Source organism: Bison bison, unplaced genomic scaffold, assembly GCF_000754665.1.
Source record: "Bison bison bison isolate TAMUID 2011002044 unplaced genomic scaffold, Bison_UMD1.0 scf7180017864291, whole genome shotgun sequence".
Taxonomy (NCBI): domain Eukaryota; kingdom Metazoa; phylum Chordata; class Mammalia; order Artiodactyla; family Bovidae; genus Bison; species Bison bison.
In genome coordinates, this window is record NW_011494863.1 from 876,314 (window position 1) to 893,622 (window position 17,309).

Sequence of the window (17,309 nt, forward strand, 5' to 3'; positions counted from 1 at the left end):
GCTGCAGGGAAGGAGGGGTCCTCGGAGTCGCTGGTGGGGCTGGGGTGGGGCAGGGAGTCCAGATGTGGGGACCCTCTGCCTGATGCAACCCCCCACACCCAGAAGGATGTATTCTAACTCTTGCTGTCCCTGGAGGACCTGGGGGCTCCCTGAGTCAGAACTGGGGGCATTGTCTCTGCACCGGTCCAGGGGGCTGCTGCCTCAGCCCATCCCTTCATCTTAGGGCCATAGTGGGGGGCCCTGGGAGAGAACTGGGGGCATCAGCCACAATGGAAGTGGGTCTGAGAATTCTTGACAAGCTCAGGATAAACCAGGCTGAACTCGATGAGCGGGTGAATGAGGAGCAAGGAGAGGGTTCAGGGCTCAGCCAGGGTCAGTGGGCAGCCTGGGCTCGGGGAGAGGCATTTGGACTTTCCTGGGTTCTCCAGCTCCTTCTTTCAGACCTTAGAAACAAGAGCTGCTTAATGGAGGATACTCAGCTCGAAGTAGAGTGGGGAAGGGGCATTGGGATCACCTCCAAGCCTAGTCTGTTGCCCTGGGCAGATATAGTCATTTTCCACCTCTTCCTTGAGAGGTTAGAAATACCGCCTCCCAACGACACTGCAAATTCTATGACCTGTGATCTCTCAATCAGCAAAATGGGCCAGAAGCCCTCTTTACTCACCTCACATCTCTCACGTCACACCCACTTTCCCTCTCAAAAGCCCCCTATCCCCAGCCTATGGTGAGAGACAGTGCCTTTTGAATGGGGCTACTGCAGAGTTTGGTCCTGGTGGAAACAGGGCAGGTCCCCAGGTCATGGCTGAACCAGAGGGTTCCACACAGTAGGATGAGTGGGTGGGTGGTGGCCCAGCTCAAGAGAGGAGGGTGACTGGAAAGCCCTTGGAAGGCCTCCCTTGCTGGTGCCTTTGCAGGGAGGGACTAAAGCCACAGTGCTTGGGTGGCTTGTGCCTTGTAGTCCCAGAAGTGCCAGGAGCCTGAGGGGCTTCTGACAAATGGAGGTCTCTAGGCAAAAGGTATGTATATATGGGTGTATATGTATATATTCATACAGTGAGTGTCCACTGTATGATTAGGTGTGACAAGACAAAAAGTTACAGGGGAGGAAGGGAGTGGAGGGGGACACTCTAAAGAAGGGAGCTCAGGGCTGGGTGTGGAGGCACAGGGGGTCACAGGAAAGGGCAGTTCTCATGCAGCAGCCCGAGGGGCTTCCCTCCTGCTTGTCCTGGTCTGACAGCTACGGGTATGTGCTCCCCAGCTGATCTGACCCTGAGTGTTTCCTGAAGTGGGGGGTGGAGCAATTAGCTGGAAAGAAGGACTTGCTACTGCTCTTGGAAGGACTGAGAGGGCTGGGGGGACATGATGTCACCCAGCTTCCATACTCATGCATGGCCACGGTGCTCAATACTCTTCTACACAGGGAAGTACGCCCATTGTTTCTGTTTAGTGGATACTTAGGCTCAGGAGGGCTTCCCAGATGGCTCAGATGGTAAAAATCTGCCTGCAGTTCAGGAGACCTGGGTTTGATCCCTGGGTTGGGAAGATCCCCTGGAGAAGGGAAAAGCTACCCACTCCAATATTCTTGCCTAGAGAATTCCATGGACAGAGTCACCTGGTGAGCTATAGTCCATGGGGTTGCAAAGAGTCAGTTCAGGAAAACTTGCTTGTTCCAAGTCACCTAGTTAGTAAGTGACAGAATCAGGATCTGCACTTGGGAGGAACTGATGGCTCAGTGGGTAGGGATTCTGCCTGCAATGCAGGAGACACATGAGACCTGGTTCGATCCCTGGATGGGGAAGTGGTACCCTACTCCAGTATTCTTACCTGGAAAATCCCATGGACAGAGGAGCCTGGCAGGCTACAGTCCGTTGGGTTGCACAGAGTCAAAAGTGGCTGAGCACAAGGCACACAGAACTGTTTGAAGCTGGGACTTCTGTCCCCAGTCTTCCTCTTCTTCCTTGGAGATGCAAGTTAGGAGGGTGATGGGACTGAACACCTTCTCTTCTGGAGCGAGGATATGAATTTGGAGAAAACTGAGGCGCTCAGCTGGGGTCTTCTAGAGAGCCAGGATCGAGGCATTCCCATCCCAGACGACGTTGGCTTGCAGGAGAACGACACTGCCTCTCGCGACAGACGATGCTGTAGACATTCTGTGCCAGATGGTCTTTTCCAGGAAAATCTGTTTTGAGCGGCATCTTATGTCTGGGCTCCATATTTAGCCTGGCTCCTCACACAGGAGGATATACTCAGACTGTTGCCCCTTGGGGTTTTTTGTGGGGGGGTGGGCCTTGGCCAGACCCAGCTCCTTCCTATGGCTCAGGCAGAGGTGGGTTAGGGCCCCTGCTCCGGATAGCCTTGCCCCAGCTGAGGGCTGCCCTGCTGGTCTCCCTGGGCCCTGGTTGTTTCCCACAGGGCCTGTCCTTCTAAGCTGATGTGCCCATATGTTAGCTTGACCTCGTTTAGGGGGTGAGTCGCTCCAGGACTGTGTCTGCTTGGCCTGGGTGACTCCAGTGTCCGGGCCGGGCCCACGCCCAGTGTGCGGGCTGCTGCGTGAGAACTGCCCTTGCCTGTGACCCCTGTGCCTCCTCACCCAGCCCTGAGCTCCCTTCTTTAGAGTGTCCCCCTCCACTCCCTTCCTCCCCCTAACTTTTTGTCTTGTCACACCTAATCATACAGTGGACACTCACTGTATGAATATATATATATACACCCATGTATACATACCTTTTGCCTAGAGACCTCCATTTGTCAGTTATTGACATTTTGCCCACATTTGTTTCTCTCTCTCTGAAACTTCTGAAAGTAAGTTGCAGATATCGTAGCACTTCAGCTTGAAGTACTCAGTATAAATTTCCTGAAAGGAGAACATTTTTCTACAATACATAATATTGTTGTTTAGTTGCTAAGTGGTGTCCAACTCTTGTGCAGCCCCGTTGACTGTAGTCCCCCACGATCCTCTGTCCATGGGATTTCCCAGGCAAGCATACTGGAGTGGGTTGCCATTTCCTTCTCCAGGGGATCTTTGCGACCCAGAGACTGAAGCTATGTCTCCTGCATTGGCAGGCGGATTCTTTACCTCTGAGCCACCAGGGAAGCCCAATACATAATGACTATAGTGTTAATCATATCCAAGAAATTTTAATGATGCAATCTAAACTCATATAATTCCATATTCAAATCTCTGTAGTTGTCCCTGTAATGTCCTTTATAGGTTAAAAAAAATTTTTTTATAAAGAATGGCACATTGCATTTAGTTATGTCTCTTTAGTCTCTCTTAACCTAGAACAATTGTCTGCTTTTTTTTTCTTTTGAAGTCTCTTATGACAATGTCAGTTTTAAAGAGCCCTGGTCAGTGTTCATGTAGAATGCCCCACATTCTGGATCTGTCTTACTGCTTCCTCATGAGTAGATTCAGGTTAAGCATTTTGGGGTAAGAATATCCCATAGGTGATGTCGTGTCCTTCTCATTGCCTCTCATCAGGAGGCACTTGTCATTAGCTGCACTGTAATAGTGGTGCTAAGTTAGGTCACTCAGCTAAGGAGTCCCTTTGTTTCAATCCCGTTGCTCCCTCTTCCTTAGCTCCAGAAGCTTCATCCACCTGGTTGTCTGCATTCAGACCATACGCTGGAGAAGGGTGCTTAGGCAGATGCTGATGGGGCCTTCAAGGAGTTCACAGCCTCAGGGGTGTGGATGGGATGAGCTGCAACTCAGGGCAGGTGTTGCCAGAGTGGGGAAGACGCCCCGAAAAAGCAGCAAGGGGCACAGGCTGGGGGGACAGCAGAGAGCCTGAGGGGCAAGACAGGAAGAAAGGGGGTGGGGCCTGGACCAGCGCTGGCCTAGAATGTGGGCTGACAGCTGGCCCTTTCCCCAGGGCACCACGAGCTACTGAAGGGTTTTAAAGAGTGGAACAAGGAGGCAGATGTGAGTGCTTGGAGAGGCACTTTGCAGAGGGTGGTGTGGATGGCAGGGCTGGCATGGTGATAAAGATGGGCAGGAGGCCCTGCCGTGGTCCAACACAAGATGTTGAGGCACTGATTTGAGGCTGCAGCGTGCATGGGGGGCTGTGGGGTGGGCTAGGGATTCATGTGATGGCCCTGCTGAAATGGGGACGGGGTGGAAAAGGGATGGAGTAAGGGGAGATTAAGAGGCAGAGTGATGAGCACTGGTGTTGGTCGGGGAGCAGTCACAGGATGGCTGGGGGAGGCTGTGGAGAATGCTGTTTTCAGTGTGTGGGGTCTAGGGTATTTTCCAGGTCAAAGGAACAGTGTGTGGAGAGCTCCCCAGGTCTTGGTGGCCACCTGTGACCCCCTCTTAGGAGCTTGCTTGGGATGAGGGCGGAGGGAAGGCCTCACACAGCCTGCAGCAGGGGGCGGACAGTGGGGCTCTCAGGCACCAGCAGGGGCGGGCCTTTGAGGGGAGACGGGGCCGGCTCAGAGGCAGCTGCCACTATGAAAGTCAGGATGAACACTGCCTTGCAGGCCCCCCAAGTCCCTTACTTCATTTTGCTTCTTCATACTTGTTGGCAGAGTCCCCACCCTGGTTAAATCCAGTGCCTGGTCTGCCCTCCGCCCTCTGCGCTGCTGAACGGGGCTAAGAAAATCCACTGCCCAACTGGTCTCACTTGTAGTTCAAATCCATGAACTTCAAGTGGGTCTTTAGCACTGCCGTGCAGTCCCACATGGGTCCAGGCCCACCCCCTCACTCCCTACTGTAGCTATTTCACTCTTTCTGTTCTGCCTTCAGCCCTAGCTTCTCTCCTGCAGTCCACTCTCAAAGCATAGGACTTTGCCTCCTACTTCTTTGAGAATGCAAAAGCAGTCTTCGGACTGCCAGTGCTGTGTTCATCCATCCATGGGCCTCTGCACCATGGGTCTGCCTTTCCCCATCCCTGTGGGTGTAGGATCCCTGCTCCTGGTTTAGGACACCCTCTATTGTGCAAGAGATCCCATCCCCTTGTGGAATAGAGGGGGGCCTATAATGTGGGGGGCCTACACTGCTCCAGCAAATGTCCCCTCCTGCTTTACAGGTCCTCCTAGACTGGATCATTCCATCAGCAGATATCTTGTTATTGTTTCTCCTGTCTTAAAAGATGACTCCCATTTTCTTCAGCCAGCTATCCCTGCATCTCTGTGCTCCCCTTTACAGCAAAATGCCCCAGAAAGGTTGTCCATTGACTGCTCTTCTTGGGGTGACCAGTGACCTCCGTGTTGCTGTATGCAATGGCCTCAGTCCTCATCTGTATCATCTGACAACTTCAGTCTCTCCCTCTTCCCTGAAATGCATTCCTTGACCTCCAGGACGTCCATTGTCCTGTTTCCCGCTGACCTCACGGCTGCTCCTCCTCAGTCTCCTTCTCTCCCACTACCACCTTATAACATTGGCGTGCCAGGGACTCAGCCCTTGAGTGGCTGCTCTTCCTCATTTGCATTCACTCTTGAGTTGGCATCAACCAGTCCTGTGGCTTTACACACTACCTATGTGCTCTCAGCTCCCAAATTTGTATCCCAAATCTTGATTTCTGTCCTGAGCTCCAATACCTCACTCAGCATCTTGGCCGCCATGTCTGCTGGACACCTCAAACTCAACTTGTCCAAAACTGAGCTCCTTTCTTCCTGATCTTCCTTCCCAAACTTGCTCCATCCAGTCTTCTCCATCTCAGGAAGGGTGCCTCCATCCTTCCAGGTGCTCAGGCTCTAAACTCTGGTGTCATTCCTGACTTCTCTTTTTCTTTCCTACCCTGTGGACTGTCCATCAAGAGGTGAGGCTTATACCAGCCTCTAGGTCTCCCATCAGTGGGCTATGGCTGAATAGGAGGGTCAGTTTTAGAGATGAGGACAAGAAGGCAATTGTGCAATGGCCCAGCACAGACCCTGTGCTGAAGCCTGAAGCAGAGACAGGAGAGGGCAGGGGAAGAGCAGGGGGAGGGGAAGAGGGGACTCCACAAGGGAGGGGTTAAGTAGCGTGACATAATCAGGAGGTTGGGAGAGGGTGAGGAGGAAGGTCTCAGGACAGAAGGCAGAGAAGAGGCAGGGTAGACAGAGAACAACACGAGGTGTTGTTCTGGAGGGTGTGGGGTAAGTGCAAATTGGGCAGGGAGAAGGGAGTTTGACATTTCTTGGTTATCTCTTCTGGCTGTTATCAGACTGAGGGGAAGCTGCTCAGGGTTTGAGCCCCTGGAGTCTGCCCCGACCCAGGCTTTTTAGCCAAGGCAGGACTTGTTGGGAGGACTTGCCCTTGGTCAGTTCACTGTAGCTTTTGGGGCAACTCTCAGTCTGTAGGCTCATGGCTCAAATGTGACTCAAGAAGCAGAGTGAGTCCCAGGTGCCAACTGAAGTTCCAGGAAGACAGGCAGCAGCCAACTTAACCAGAGCAACCTTGTCCTCTGTTGCTCCTCATAACTGAGGGCTCGCCCTGCAGGGAAAGTTGGCTGAGGGCGGAGTCACCACCTATAAACCTGATTCAGGGTTTGACAGCAGGCGCTGTGAAGTTCATCAGTGTTGAGGGCTCTCCAGCCAGCATGCAGATGTATGCAAATACTAAACAAATGAAGGTGCCAAGTGGCTGGAGGGTACAGAGTGAAGTAAGCTGGGGGATGTCAAAGAATGACCTTTGCAGAGCTAGGCCCAGGGGCTCCTAAAGTCCCAGCAGGCTTTGGGGCACATGCAAATAAGATGCAAATGCACACCAGCCCTAGGAACCTCTGCTTGCTGACCATGGGAAAGGAGGCCTTTTAGACCCCCACGACCAAAGGCAAAGCTGGTTCCCCAGGGGCCAGGCTGAGAGGCGGAAAGCCAGGTGGTGCTGGGCTCCTGGTTAATCCCAGATTGACATTACCCGTAGGGGATGGGCACCTTTTAAGGGAGGTTCAGGCCTCTGGCCCTTGCCCAGTACCCCATGTGGCTTTTGTGCCTTGAGATGGAAAGATTGGAGGGAGCTTGGCCTGGGGACCAGGCAGGTGGGTCTTCACCTGCCTCAGGAAAGGGAGGGGCACCCTCTCTGTCCCACCCTTCTGATCCCCACAGGAGCCATTCCCCTGCTTTCACCCTCCGGCTGAGTCTCTGATGCCGCTGCCTCAGTACCTGCTCTGATAGGCTGCCCGGGGCGGATGTCTGCTGGGACCCCTGGGTGTCCTGGACTGCTCTCCTGTGCATTCCGCCCCCAGCATTGGCAGCCAGCTTGCTTCCCTGCAGACCTGAGAGATGGTTCTGCAAGAGCAGTAGCTGCTGCCCGTCACTGGGCACTTGTGCCCGACTCTGAGCTGAGCCTTGCACCCACAGCATCTCCTCTGTTTTCCCTACAACCTTCAGAGATGGATGCTGTTAGCACCCCACCACCCATGTTGCTGAGGAGGGGTCTGAGGCCCAGAGAGGTGGGCAACTGTCCCGAGGTCACACAGCTTGTGGGATTTGAAGCTAGGTCTGTCTGACTGCAGGGTTAGGGCGCTGACCCACCCTCCTGGACTGTTCCATCTGAGGCACTTGCTGCACAAGGTGGTCCAAGCTAAGAAGACCAGGTGAGTAGAGGGATTAGGGTCACTTTGGGGAGTAGAAGCAGGGCAGTTCTCAAGGCTCCTGGCTAGACATGCCTATCCTGGACGCCTATCCTGCCCTGGGCAGGCAGATCATGGAGGAAGCACACGCCCAGCTGACCTGTGCCTAGAAGTGTGCTTATAGCTTTGGGGCGACAGCAAGGTCCAGGCCTCCAGACTCATCAGCTGGCAGAAGTTATGGGGCAGCATGGTGAGCTGTGTGATCCAGGGGCCCCACCTCCCTGGTGCCTGTGCTGTCAGCGGCTCAGCAGGTTCTCTTGGAGGCCTGGAGTGCGCAGGGCTGGGCCGGCCCAGGCCCTGTGAGTGGTATGGGGTGCAGCTGGCCAAGGTCTGTTCTGAGCACTTACAACACACCTGCCCTTTTCGCTGATTACCTTACTTAACAATCCTTGTGTGTTTGTGTATGTGTGAATATTCCAGCTTATGTGCTGAAATCTGGGTGAGCTGGGGAATCAGTTAGTGTTGCACAAATTTGGGGGAAGGGCAGTGGAACCACTGGGGGTGTTCAGCTTGGGTTCCCAGGAGGCAGAGAATAGAGCTGAGAATGAAAGTTTTCCAGCTTTTTTTCCTTTTCTTGCAAGCAGCCTTCATGAAACTCTGAGTGGATGGTGTCAGAGGTGGAAGGTCCTTGGGGATTGTCCAGGTTGGGGTTCATGCCCAGTTTCTATGGATGGGCTGTAGGGGTCCATAAGACTCTCAACACACACACACAAATGTTGTGCACTGTGTGAGTCTGTCTGGAGCAAGATCCAGAGCTCCATCAGATGCTCAAGGAGGTCTCAGGGTTAGAAATGGTTGGGAATCTCTGATGCACACAGGGAAATGAGGCCAGAAAAGGGTTTCCTTTGCCCAAGCTCCCCTAGCACCCTGAAGGGCAACACCTGAGTGCCTGGCTCCCAGCCCTGCTCTCTGGGACACTGTGATCTTACTGTTGCCTCTACACTGACATTCCAGAATGATTTTCTCTGCTCCTGGTCCCTGTATATACCCTGCCTTGGACATCCCACCCACTCTTAGATTTGGATTGTCCTGGGTAGTACTCAGCACCACAGGTCCCCTACCCCAGTTCTGCCTCATGTTCTTCCGTTTCTATTAAGTGCGCCTGTACTCCCCCATCTCCTCCCAAATCCACTCAGCTACCTGACGCCACCAGTGTGGCTGTGGTCGCTGTGGGTGCCTGTCTCCCCCACCCCCTGCTCTAGCCTGAAGCACTGGGTTGTCCCTTCCCTGCCCTGGCTTCTCCTAGAGCAGAATGGTTTCAACGCCAGCTGCCCAGTGATGTAGGTCTAACTGCCCTAGACCTTGCCCCAGGCCTGAGGACTCCTCATCCCACCTCACGTCCCACTGGGGGACCACCTTCTGAGTGGCTGCTGCCTCCCTCCGTGTGTGTTTTTGTGTCTCAGTGTGTGTGTGCATGTGTGTTTGTGCCCACCAATGCCGTACTGTATGCTTGCTCACAGACATGTGCACAGGCGCCTGCACCTTCGCATCTGCCCTCTGTCTTATAGAGCATGTTGGGCCCTCCAGCCCTTTTCTTGAGCTTCCCACACTCCCTGGCTTGGGTCCCGGCATGGAAGGCACTTTATGAAGTTATCCCTTTGACAGTCCCGTGTCATTCTAAGCCGACACCAGCCTTGTCACTTTCCACCTTTGGGACCCTGAGCATGGTCCTCAACCTCTCTCAGCCTCTGCCTACAGTGGGGATGGTGGTAATCTCTAGGTTTTCATTTGCCAAATATTTAAAAAGTGACCACTGTTTCCCAGGCCCTGTTCTAGGCTCTGGGGGAGACAGCAGTGAACGTGACCTAGTCCCCACCCTCACTGAACTCACCAGCTAGTGAGGGAGACGGGCAGAAAATAAGGAAACAAATGGAAAATGGAGTTTCAGGTCTGCTAAGTGGTGCTTAGCAGACACAGTGCTCTGTGAAGAAATGTGAAAGAGTGCTGGGTAATCAGGGAGGACCTCTCTGAAGAGACAGCATTGGAGTTAGGCCCTGAGTGACAGAAGAGGCAGTCATTTAAAGATCTAGGAAAGGAGCATTCTAGGCCAAGGGTACAGCTGGTGCAAAGGCCCTGAGGTGGGAATGAGCTCAGGGAGCAGAAAGAAGGCCAGTGTGGCTGCTGGGGTGGGGGATGGGCCGAGGGCCGTGAACCAGCTCAGGCAGAGCCTTTTTAGGCCATGCTGAGGAGGCCAGATTGGCGATGGGAGCCGATGGGGTTACCAGTGAGGGAGGGGGTGTGATGTAATTTGTGTTTTCACAACTCCAGCTGCCATGGGAGAAGTGGGAAGGGGGCTAAGGTTGTTATAGGAACACCTGAGACCTGGCCCAACCACAGTTCTGTTAACCATCCTGGGTCCCATCTTGGTTGGTGCTGAAAAAGAGGCTGCTCAGCCCAAGGTTATCCCAAGGGCAGTCCACGGAGCCACCACCTGGAGTGGGGCCTGGTTCTGGCTGAGGGAGGAGGCAGGAGATGTAGCCACTGCCAGCCTGTCATTTGCAGGCATCTCCTTGGCATGGGTGCCCTGTGGCCCAGCTGTCCCCCTGTCCCCTGCTCTTGCTGGCAGGGCTGGAAGTGGGCAGGGCCACTGCTTTGGGTAGATGCTTCTGGTGGAGGATTTGAGCCCATGATCCCATGGGAGGGTCTGGGAAATGGGGGCTCATCCTGTACTCCCAGCCCATCCCGGTGCAGAGAGAGCCTGCTCTTGAGTCTCGAGGCAGCTACTCACCCTGTGACCTCAGGCAAACCTTTTCCTGGTTCTGTGCCTCAGTCTCCCCATATGTCAAATGCGTTAGTAGAGAGAGTGGGCTGTAGCTGCCTCTCTCCTTGACCTCTGTAGTGTGTTTGTTCTTCCTTGGATCTCAACCCTCTCAGCACTCATGACCTTAAGTTCTGCCACCAGCCCTGGGGAAGGAGAGTGGAGGTGATGCCCCCCGTCTTGCAGATGGGTTCATAAAGATCATAAAGGTCAGACGGGACAGTGATGAGTCCCAGGGCACATGGTGATTCAGAGCAAGGATTTGGGGCATCATTTAACATTCTGCTTGGAAGATCCCCCTGTATGCACCCCTCCTTGGGTCTAGCAAGAGAGGGAGGGGTCCTGGCTCAGCTTTTTCTGGGCTCAGTTGGCCTTTAGCCCAGGCAGGGACTCTGGGCCCCTGCCCAAAGTGGAGCTCAATGTGCCCCTTGTCTGTCCACCCCAGAAGCTGAGGACACGGCCCCGTGCCCGGTGTTGGCAGAACCTCCATCAAGCTGTCAGCTGCAGGAGGACGTGGCAGGGCAGGTAGGGCTGGAGCCAGCCTGAGGCAGCTGCTGGGCATTGGGGATGACCTGGGGCCTCCCAAGAGGTCCTTGATTTGTTCACAACCCTGGCTTTGGGGCTGGTGTAGACTGAGCACCAGGGGAAGCCACTTATGCTCTCAAATGTCAGGCTTCCCTGGGAGCTCAGGCAGAGTCCTGGCCAAAGGGGAGGCACTGTGCCCTGCTGGGCTCAGCCTCCCTGTGTGGCTATGGGAGCCTGAGGGATCCTGGTGGAACTGAGTTGATGCTCTGTGCCCCAGATCCAGTGCTCCCCCATGCCTGTGGGCTAGAAAGCAGACCAGAGGACCAGAACTCAGGCAGCAGGCCCATAGACCTCCTCGTCCCTCCTCTTTCCTTTCTAAATGCTTCCCTCCCTGCAAGGAGTCTCAGCTGAGGCGATGACCTCCTGTTCTCCCTCCTCTGAGCACACAACCTGAGGGAATGGACTGAAATAGCAACTGCAGCAAGGGATTTAGGGCAGACCAGAAAGAATCCCTCACTCAGTGCCAAGCCCCTTGGGGTCCCCAGCATCCTAGGATCAGGGCCCAGATAGTCTGGAGCCTGGCTCGGCACTTTTTTTTAAAGTCTGTGGAAGTTTTCTTTTTTTTAGAGTAAAAATCTTCTGCTCACACAGTCTTCAGAACTCTAGGAGGCAACACTCAGGGGTGGGGGTGCTGAGGCCCCAGATCCCCCATCAGTCCTGCTCTCTTCTGCTCCATGTTTGAAAACCAAGGAGCACGTGAACCTTAAGTGGTCCTCTGGTGACAGACCTCCCTCCAATTGCTCAGGAGCCCCCAGAGTAGACTCACCTTCCTCTCCGGGCTCATCTCTATGTGGGAAGTTTCTCCTGGAGTCCAACACAGTGTCTCCCAAACTTGCCGTATGATAAGAGTAACAGGTCACTAGACCCATTCTCCGGAGACTCTGATTCAGGAGGCCTGGGGGAGGGCCTGTATTTAACAAGTTCCTCCAGGTGATGACCAGGTGAGTGTAGGAAGTGTGGGCCTCCCTTAAATCCCTGTTGCTGTACCCACAGCTTGTTCTGCTGCAGCTCAGAAGGCTGACCAGTCATTTTCCTCCTTCAGCCTTTCCTGAACCCCCAGCACCTCTTCTCCAGAGGAGAGTGGGGATGCTGGGGGAAGCTGAAGCCTGAAGAGAGGAGGAAGGGAGTTCTTGGGAGGGACTGGTCTGTGTCCTTGCTGGCAGAGGTCTCTGGGGTGGTGTAGGGCAGAAATGGCCACAGACAGAGAGGGCTAAGGCTCACAGCCCATCACTCCGCCCTCCCACCTGAGATTGGGCAGGAAGCCTCTGGGAAACTGAGCTGGTTCTGATGTGTTTAAAAAGGGATGGGGTGGAGGTGGCAGGTAAAATGGGTCTCCTCATTTTACAGAGGAGAAACAGACCCGGAGCAGGCAGAGGGAAGGGGGTGTTGGCCTGGGGGGAGCAGTGAGGAGTCCCAACCTGGACCCTCACGAGGTCACACAGTGAGTTGGGCTCCCCTGGAGTGCCCCATGGCAGCCTCCTCACGAGCCCCTCTTCAAGGCTGGGTGAGCTCTGGGGGCCAAGTGTCGAAGGGAACCCCAGCTCCCCCGCCCCCTCTCCAGTTCCCTCTCGCACCGCCAGAGCGTTGGGCGCTGCGTGGTGGAGGAAGCCCCGATCTCCGTTGAGTCTCCCGGGTGGCGCCGCCCCCGCTCAGCACCCTGGACAGCACCTCATCCTGCGCCTCAGGATAGCCTCCACCGGGCCTCGCTTTGGCTTCTCTGGGGTGGCCTCTGTTCTGATTGACATCCTTGCCTCCTCTCTTAACTCTCCCTGTAAAGGCAGACCCTAATCCAGAGCTCTCCATGCACACTTCTCTGGCTCCTGGAGCCAGGACGAGGGAACATGGAAAGAGGCAAAGTGGCTGCCTGCTGTCGGCCTGGGGTTTTGTTCCTTCACTCACCAGCAGGAAAGGAAGTGGTCTTGGAGGAGTCTTGGACCTTTCCCTAGTCCTGCCCAGCCCAGATCTTCCTTAAAGGTTTTGGTGACTTCTGAAGGACACAGCAGAGATACATAAGAGGTCAGGGAAGGTAGGACTAGGGCACAGTGGTGGCTGGGGGTCAGGAGAGAGGTGAGTGGGGCTGGCCTGAGCAAGGCAGTGAGACTCAGACTCCTCCAAGACCCTAGCTAAGACGTCCTTGGAAGATCATCTGGGCCCACCTCTTCGTCCTCAGGCAGGCTGCCTGGTGCTGGTTCTACTGGGCATTGAACTCCCAGCACCTGTTCTTTCTGACCCACCCCGTTCTCTCTCCATCTGCTGCCAGGTCTAAAGGAGTCCCTAGAGCGGCCAGCAGGGGGAGAAGCATGGATGAGGATACGCTTCTGTCCACACTGCCTGGGGAAGATGGTGCCACCTGGGACCCCAGCCTGGAACCTGAGGAGGAACCTGGGGTCCAGAATGGAATGGCCTCCAGTGAGGACCTAAACAGTAGCCACACCAGCCCAGGGCATGCAATGAGGGGCCCCCTGGCAGGCACCGAGGGGCATACAAAAGGCCTGGACATGGCCCTCCATGGCCTCAGCCTTGGCCTCTCCCTCACCAATGGCCTAGCCCTCGGGCCAGACTCAAACGTTCTGGAACATTCTACAGACCCCAGGCCCTGGAGGGCTGGTGGGCTGGCTGAAGGGGACGATGCCTCCAGGAGCCTCTGTCCAGACACTGAGGATCCTCCACTGGGGTGAGTGGGAGTCTCGGAATGGGGGTCACCACATTTGCTCCAGTGCTGCATGGCCTGGGCCTTGCCACTTAGCCTTTCTGGTTCTTCTTTTCCTCATACTTGAAATGGGAATTTGATGTCCCTGTTTTGGGAGGACAGAGCTATAAGAGAGATTTCAAAGGCCAACATGCCTGTTGTGTCCCCACTCTCAGTGCCCCTAATCACCAGCGGCTGTTTCTTTTTAAAAGTTTTAAAACTTATTTCTTTTCTTTTTCTTTTCCATTATTGCTTATTACAGATATTGACTATAGTTCTCTGTGCTATACAGTAGGATATTGTTGTTTGTCCATTCTATATATAATGATTTGCATCTGTCATCCCAAACTCCCAGCCCATCCCTTCCTCACCTCCCCTTCCACCATGGGCTGTTTCTATGTAGAGCTTGAGGGCCACACTCCCTCCATCCCAGGCTGGGCATCAGAGTTCCAAAATGCCTTGATGTGGGAGGTCATCTGGCCCATCCTTCTGCTTCCTGGAGATGAGAACTGACCTAAAGAGAGTAGGTTTTGTAGATTAATCTCTGTCAGCTATTCCTCCTTGAGTGCCATCTGGGAATTCGACAAGGAACTCCTACTTATTGGAGTAAGTCCTACTTCCTGGAGTTACAGCCCCATTTCTATTATCTCCAGCTGCAGGTGGAGAGGCTTGGCATCTTAGAGGTCCCAGTTGGACAAGGAGGGTAGGGATGGTTCAGGGGAATGTTTAGAAGCCCCCAAGGTGAGCTGAGAAAAGAAAGCATATAGAAGGTTTAGTGTGCCCTGCTGCAGGGGCTTCCCTGGTGGCACTAGTGGTAAAGAACCAGCTTGCCAGTGCAGGAGACATAAGAGACACAGGTTCGATCGCTGGGTGGGGAAGATCCCTTGGAGTAGAAGATGGCAACCCACTCCAGTATTCTTGCCTTGAGAATTCCATAGACAGAGGAGCCTGGCAGGCTATGGTCCATAGGGTTGCAAAGAGTCAGACATGACTGAATGACTGAGCAGGCATGCACGCACGCATGCACCCCATGTGTACTGTGTACTGATGCATGCATGACAGTGTGTGAGCCTGTCGGTGTTCCTGGCCTGTGCATTAGGGGCACATTTGGGTGTGCACGTGGATGCATGTGTCACATGCATCCTAGCTGGAGTCACACACTCCTAGCTGGAGTGTGTCTAGGTCTCCAAGACAGAGTCAGATGCCTGCATGTACTGGGTGTGCCATATGAGGGTTTCCACCTGGGCAGGACCTAGTGTGGTGTGGGGCCTCGTGAGGTGCAGGCAGGGGGCTGCGGCTTCTTGGAGCTGCTGTTAGTGTTTAGGTGGTATAGTTTTGGAGGCTGGCTGAAGGTTGGGCAGTGGGAGTCTGCAGACTGGGCTAATGGTCTTCAAGCCCCTATCAAAACTGCCCTACAAGTGTGAAAGGGCATGAAAGGGTGGGATATGTGGGAGAACCATTCATGGTTCTGACATGGGATGAGCCCCCAAGGGCAGGACTCTGTCTTATTGTTCTAGGACCCCGTACGGGCTTGGCAGAGAGAGCTGCTGGGCAGATTTGGGGTGTCTTCTCTGGCGGCCAGGGCAGTGGCCCTTCTCTTCCCTCCTGTCCTCCCAGAGGTCAGTAGAGGCAGCTTCCACCCCAGCCCCCTGCTGGGCAGCCTACTTGTGACCCAGTGTGACACTTTCCCCTACTTCCTTTTCTAAATGAGACCGCCCTCTCAACTCCTGTGGGACTGGAGTGGGTGATGGCTGTGGTCTCAGCTTTTCACTCTCAGGTCAGTATTTCTCTAGGAAGCATGCAGGAATCAAATCTCAGGCATGGTGGTGGGGGTGGTGCGGTGTCCAAGGAGTGCCTTGAGGGAGTGGAGCACTGCCTCATTCTCCAAATCCGACTCAGTCTCTGTGAGACTCCAGGGGTTGGGGGATAAGCAGGACATCCTCCAGGGCACCAGGGTGTGCTTCTTTGCAAATGGTGGGCCCTAATTTATCTGAAATGGGCCGGGCTCAGCCTGCTTCTTTCTTTTGCTGTTTCTGTTTCTCTCTCTCTGTCTCTCTTTATCTGTTACTCTCTGCCTCCCTTATTCTGTCTCTGTTTTCTGTGCTCTCTGTATTTCTTTTCTGCCTCATTCTTGTCTCTCTTATTTCTCTTCTTTTTTCTCTCTCTCTCCTTGTCTCTATTTTGATCTCTTTTAGTCCCCTTCCTCGCCTGACTTCCCTGCTCACTTGTGCGTCTCCCCAGTGGGTAAGAGGCCTCGCTTCATCTGTGTGTGTTGCTCTGTTTTAGGTTCTGGGGATACATCAGTGAACAGAATATACAAAAACTCCTACTCTCATGGAGCTTATGGTCTAGTGAGGAGACAGATAATAAATCATAAAAATAATAGATAATTACATAGTATGTTGGAAGGGGGCAAGTACCTTGGAAAAACTGAAGTAAGAAAGAGGGATTGGGGAAGAGAGTAGGTCCCAGTTATAAGTAGGGCAGTCAGAGTGAGAAAGGGATGTGGAAGGGAGGCTCCAGCTTGAGGGAAGTGCACTCTGGGCAGAGGAAACCACTGGTGCCAGGGCCTCTCTGGGGGGCAGCACAAGGCAGGGCTTAGGCAGCAGAGTGGGCCTCCAGGCTGACAGGCATCTGCTCATTCACCCAGCACACCATTCGGCAAGACTTAGAGGATCTCCTGTGTGCTGGGTGCTCCCTGGCCTTGTGTGTGGCGGGGGAAACAGGTGTAAATAGGGGAATAAACAGAAGGCGACAGGCTGGGAGGGGCTAGGAGGAGATAAAGGGGCACCCTGAGGATAGACACTAATGAGGGGCCACTGTGGTGGGTGGTCTGGGCCTGCCTCCCTCAGTCTCTCCAAAGAGGTGACATTAAGGCAAGGCCTGGGCAGCCAAGCTAAGAACCACCCAGTTTGTGGGGACAGCAAAACTGTGACCCAGTGAGACACTAGCTATGATGGGGAGCCTGGAAAGAGGAGCCTCCTCCCCCTCTCCTGGGCCAGGCAGGAGCGAGAGTCACGCTCATTCATTTAGATGAATGATACCGACTGGGGGCCAAGCCTGGTGGGCACTGCGGGGGGCAGGACCATGCCTGTCCTTTCAAACTGTACCCCAGTACCCAGCCTGGCATCTGGCACCTGTGCTCAGTAAGGGTTGGCTGAGAGAATAAACAGGACACGATCCCTGCCAGGTCCCCACACCCAGGGAGCTCCCAGACATGGACTGGTGCCATCCTAGCACCTGTAAGGGGCCATCTGGCAGGACGGTGACTGGTCCGCGCATCCCACAGGCCGGGTGGCCCTGGAGAGCCAGATGTGCGAGACGGCTTCAGCGCCACGTTTGAGAAGATTGTGGAGTCGGAGCTGCTGCGGGGCACCCAGTACAGCAGCCTGGACTCCCTGGACGTGCTGAGCCTCACGGACGAGAGCGACAGCTGTGTCAGCTTCGAGGCCCCTCTCACGCCCCTCATCCAGCAGCGGGCCCGGGACAGCCCTGAGCTGGGTGCGGGCTTGGGCACTGGGGACATGGGGTCTGAGGGGGACATGGGAGCAGCCGGTGGTGGTGGGGTGCTCGGCAGCCCCCTGCGGCGCTCCATCTCCGGCAGCCGCTCCGAAAATGTCCTGAGCCGCCTGTCTCTCACGGCGGTGCCCAACGGCTTCCATGAAGACGGACCTCTGGGCCCACGTGGGGATGAGGAGGACGATGAGGAGGAGGAGGAGGAGGAGGA

At 54.7% G+C, this 17,309-nt stretch overlaps 1 protein-coding gene across 1 annotated transcript in view; it reads left to right on the forward strand.

Annotated features, from left to right (window-relative positions):
• Positions 1–17,309, forward strand: part of PSD2 (pleckstrin and Sec7 domain containing 2) — a 51,297-nt gene that overhangs the window by 803 nt on the left and 33,185 nt on the right. The window contains exons 2-3 of the mRNA XM_010850344.1: positions 13,154–13,567; positions 16,872–17,294. Of these exons, the coding sequence (XP_010848646.1) occupies positions 13,194–13,567; positions 16,872–17,294 (797 nt within the window). The 5' untranslated portion in view covers positions 13,154–13,193. The remainder of the gene's footprint in view (positions 1–13,153; positions 13,568–16,871; positions 17,295–17,309) is intronic.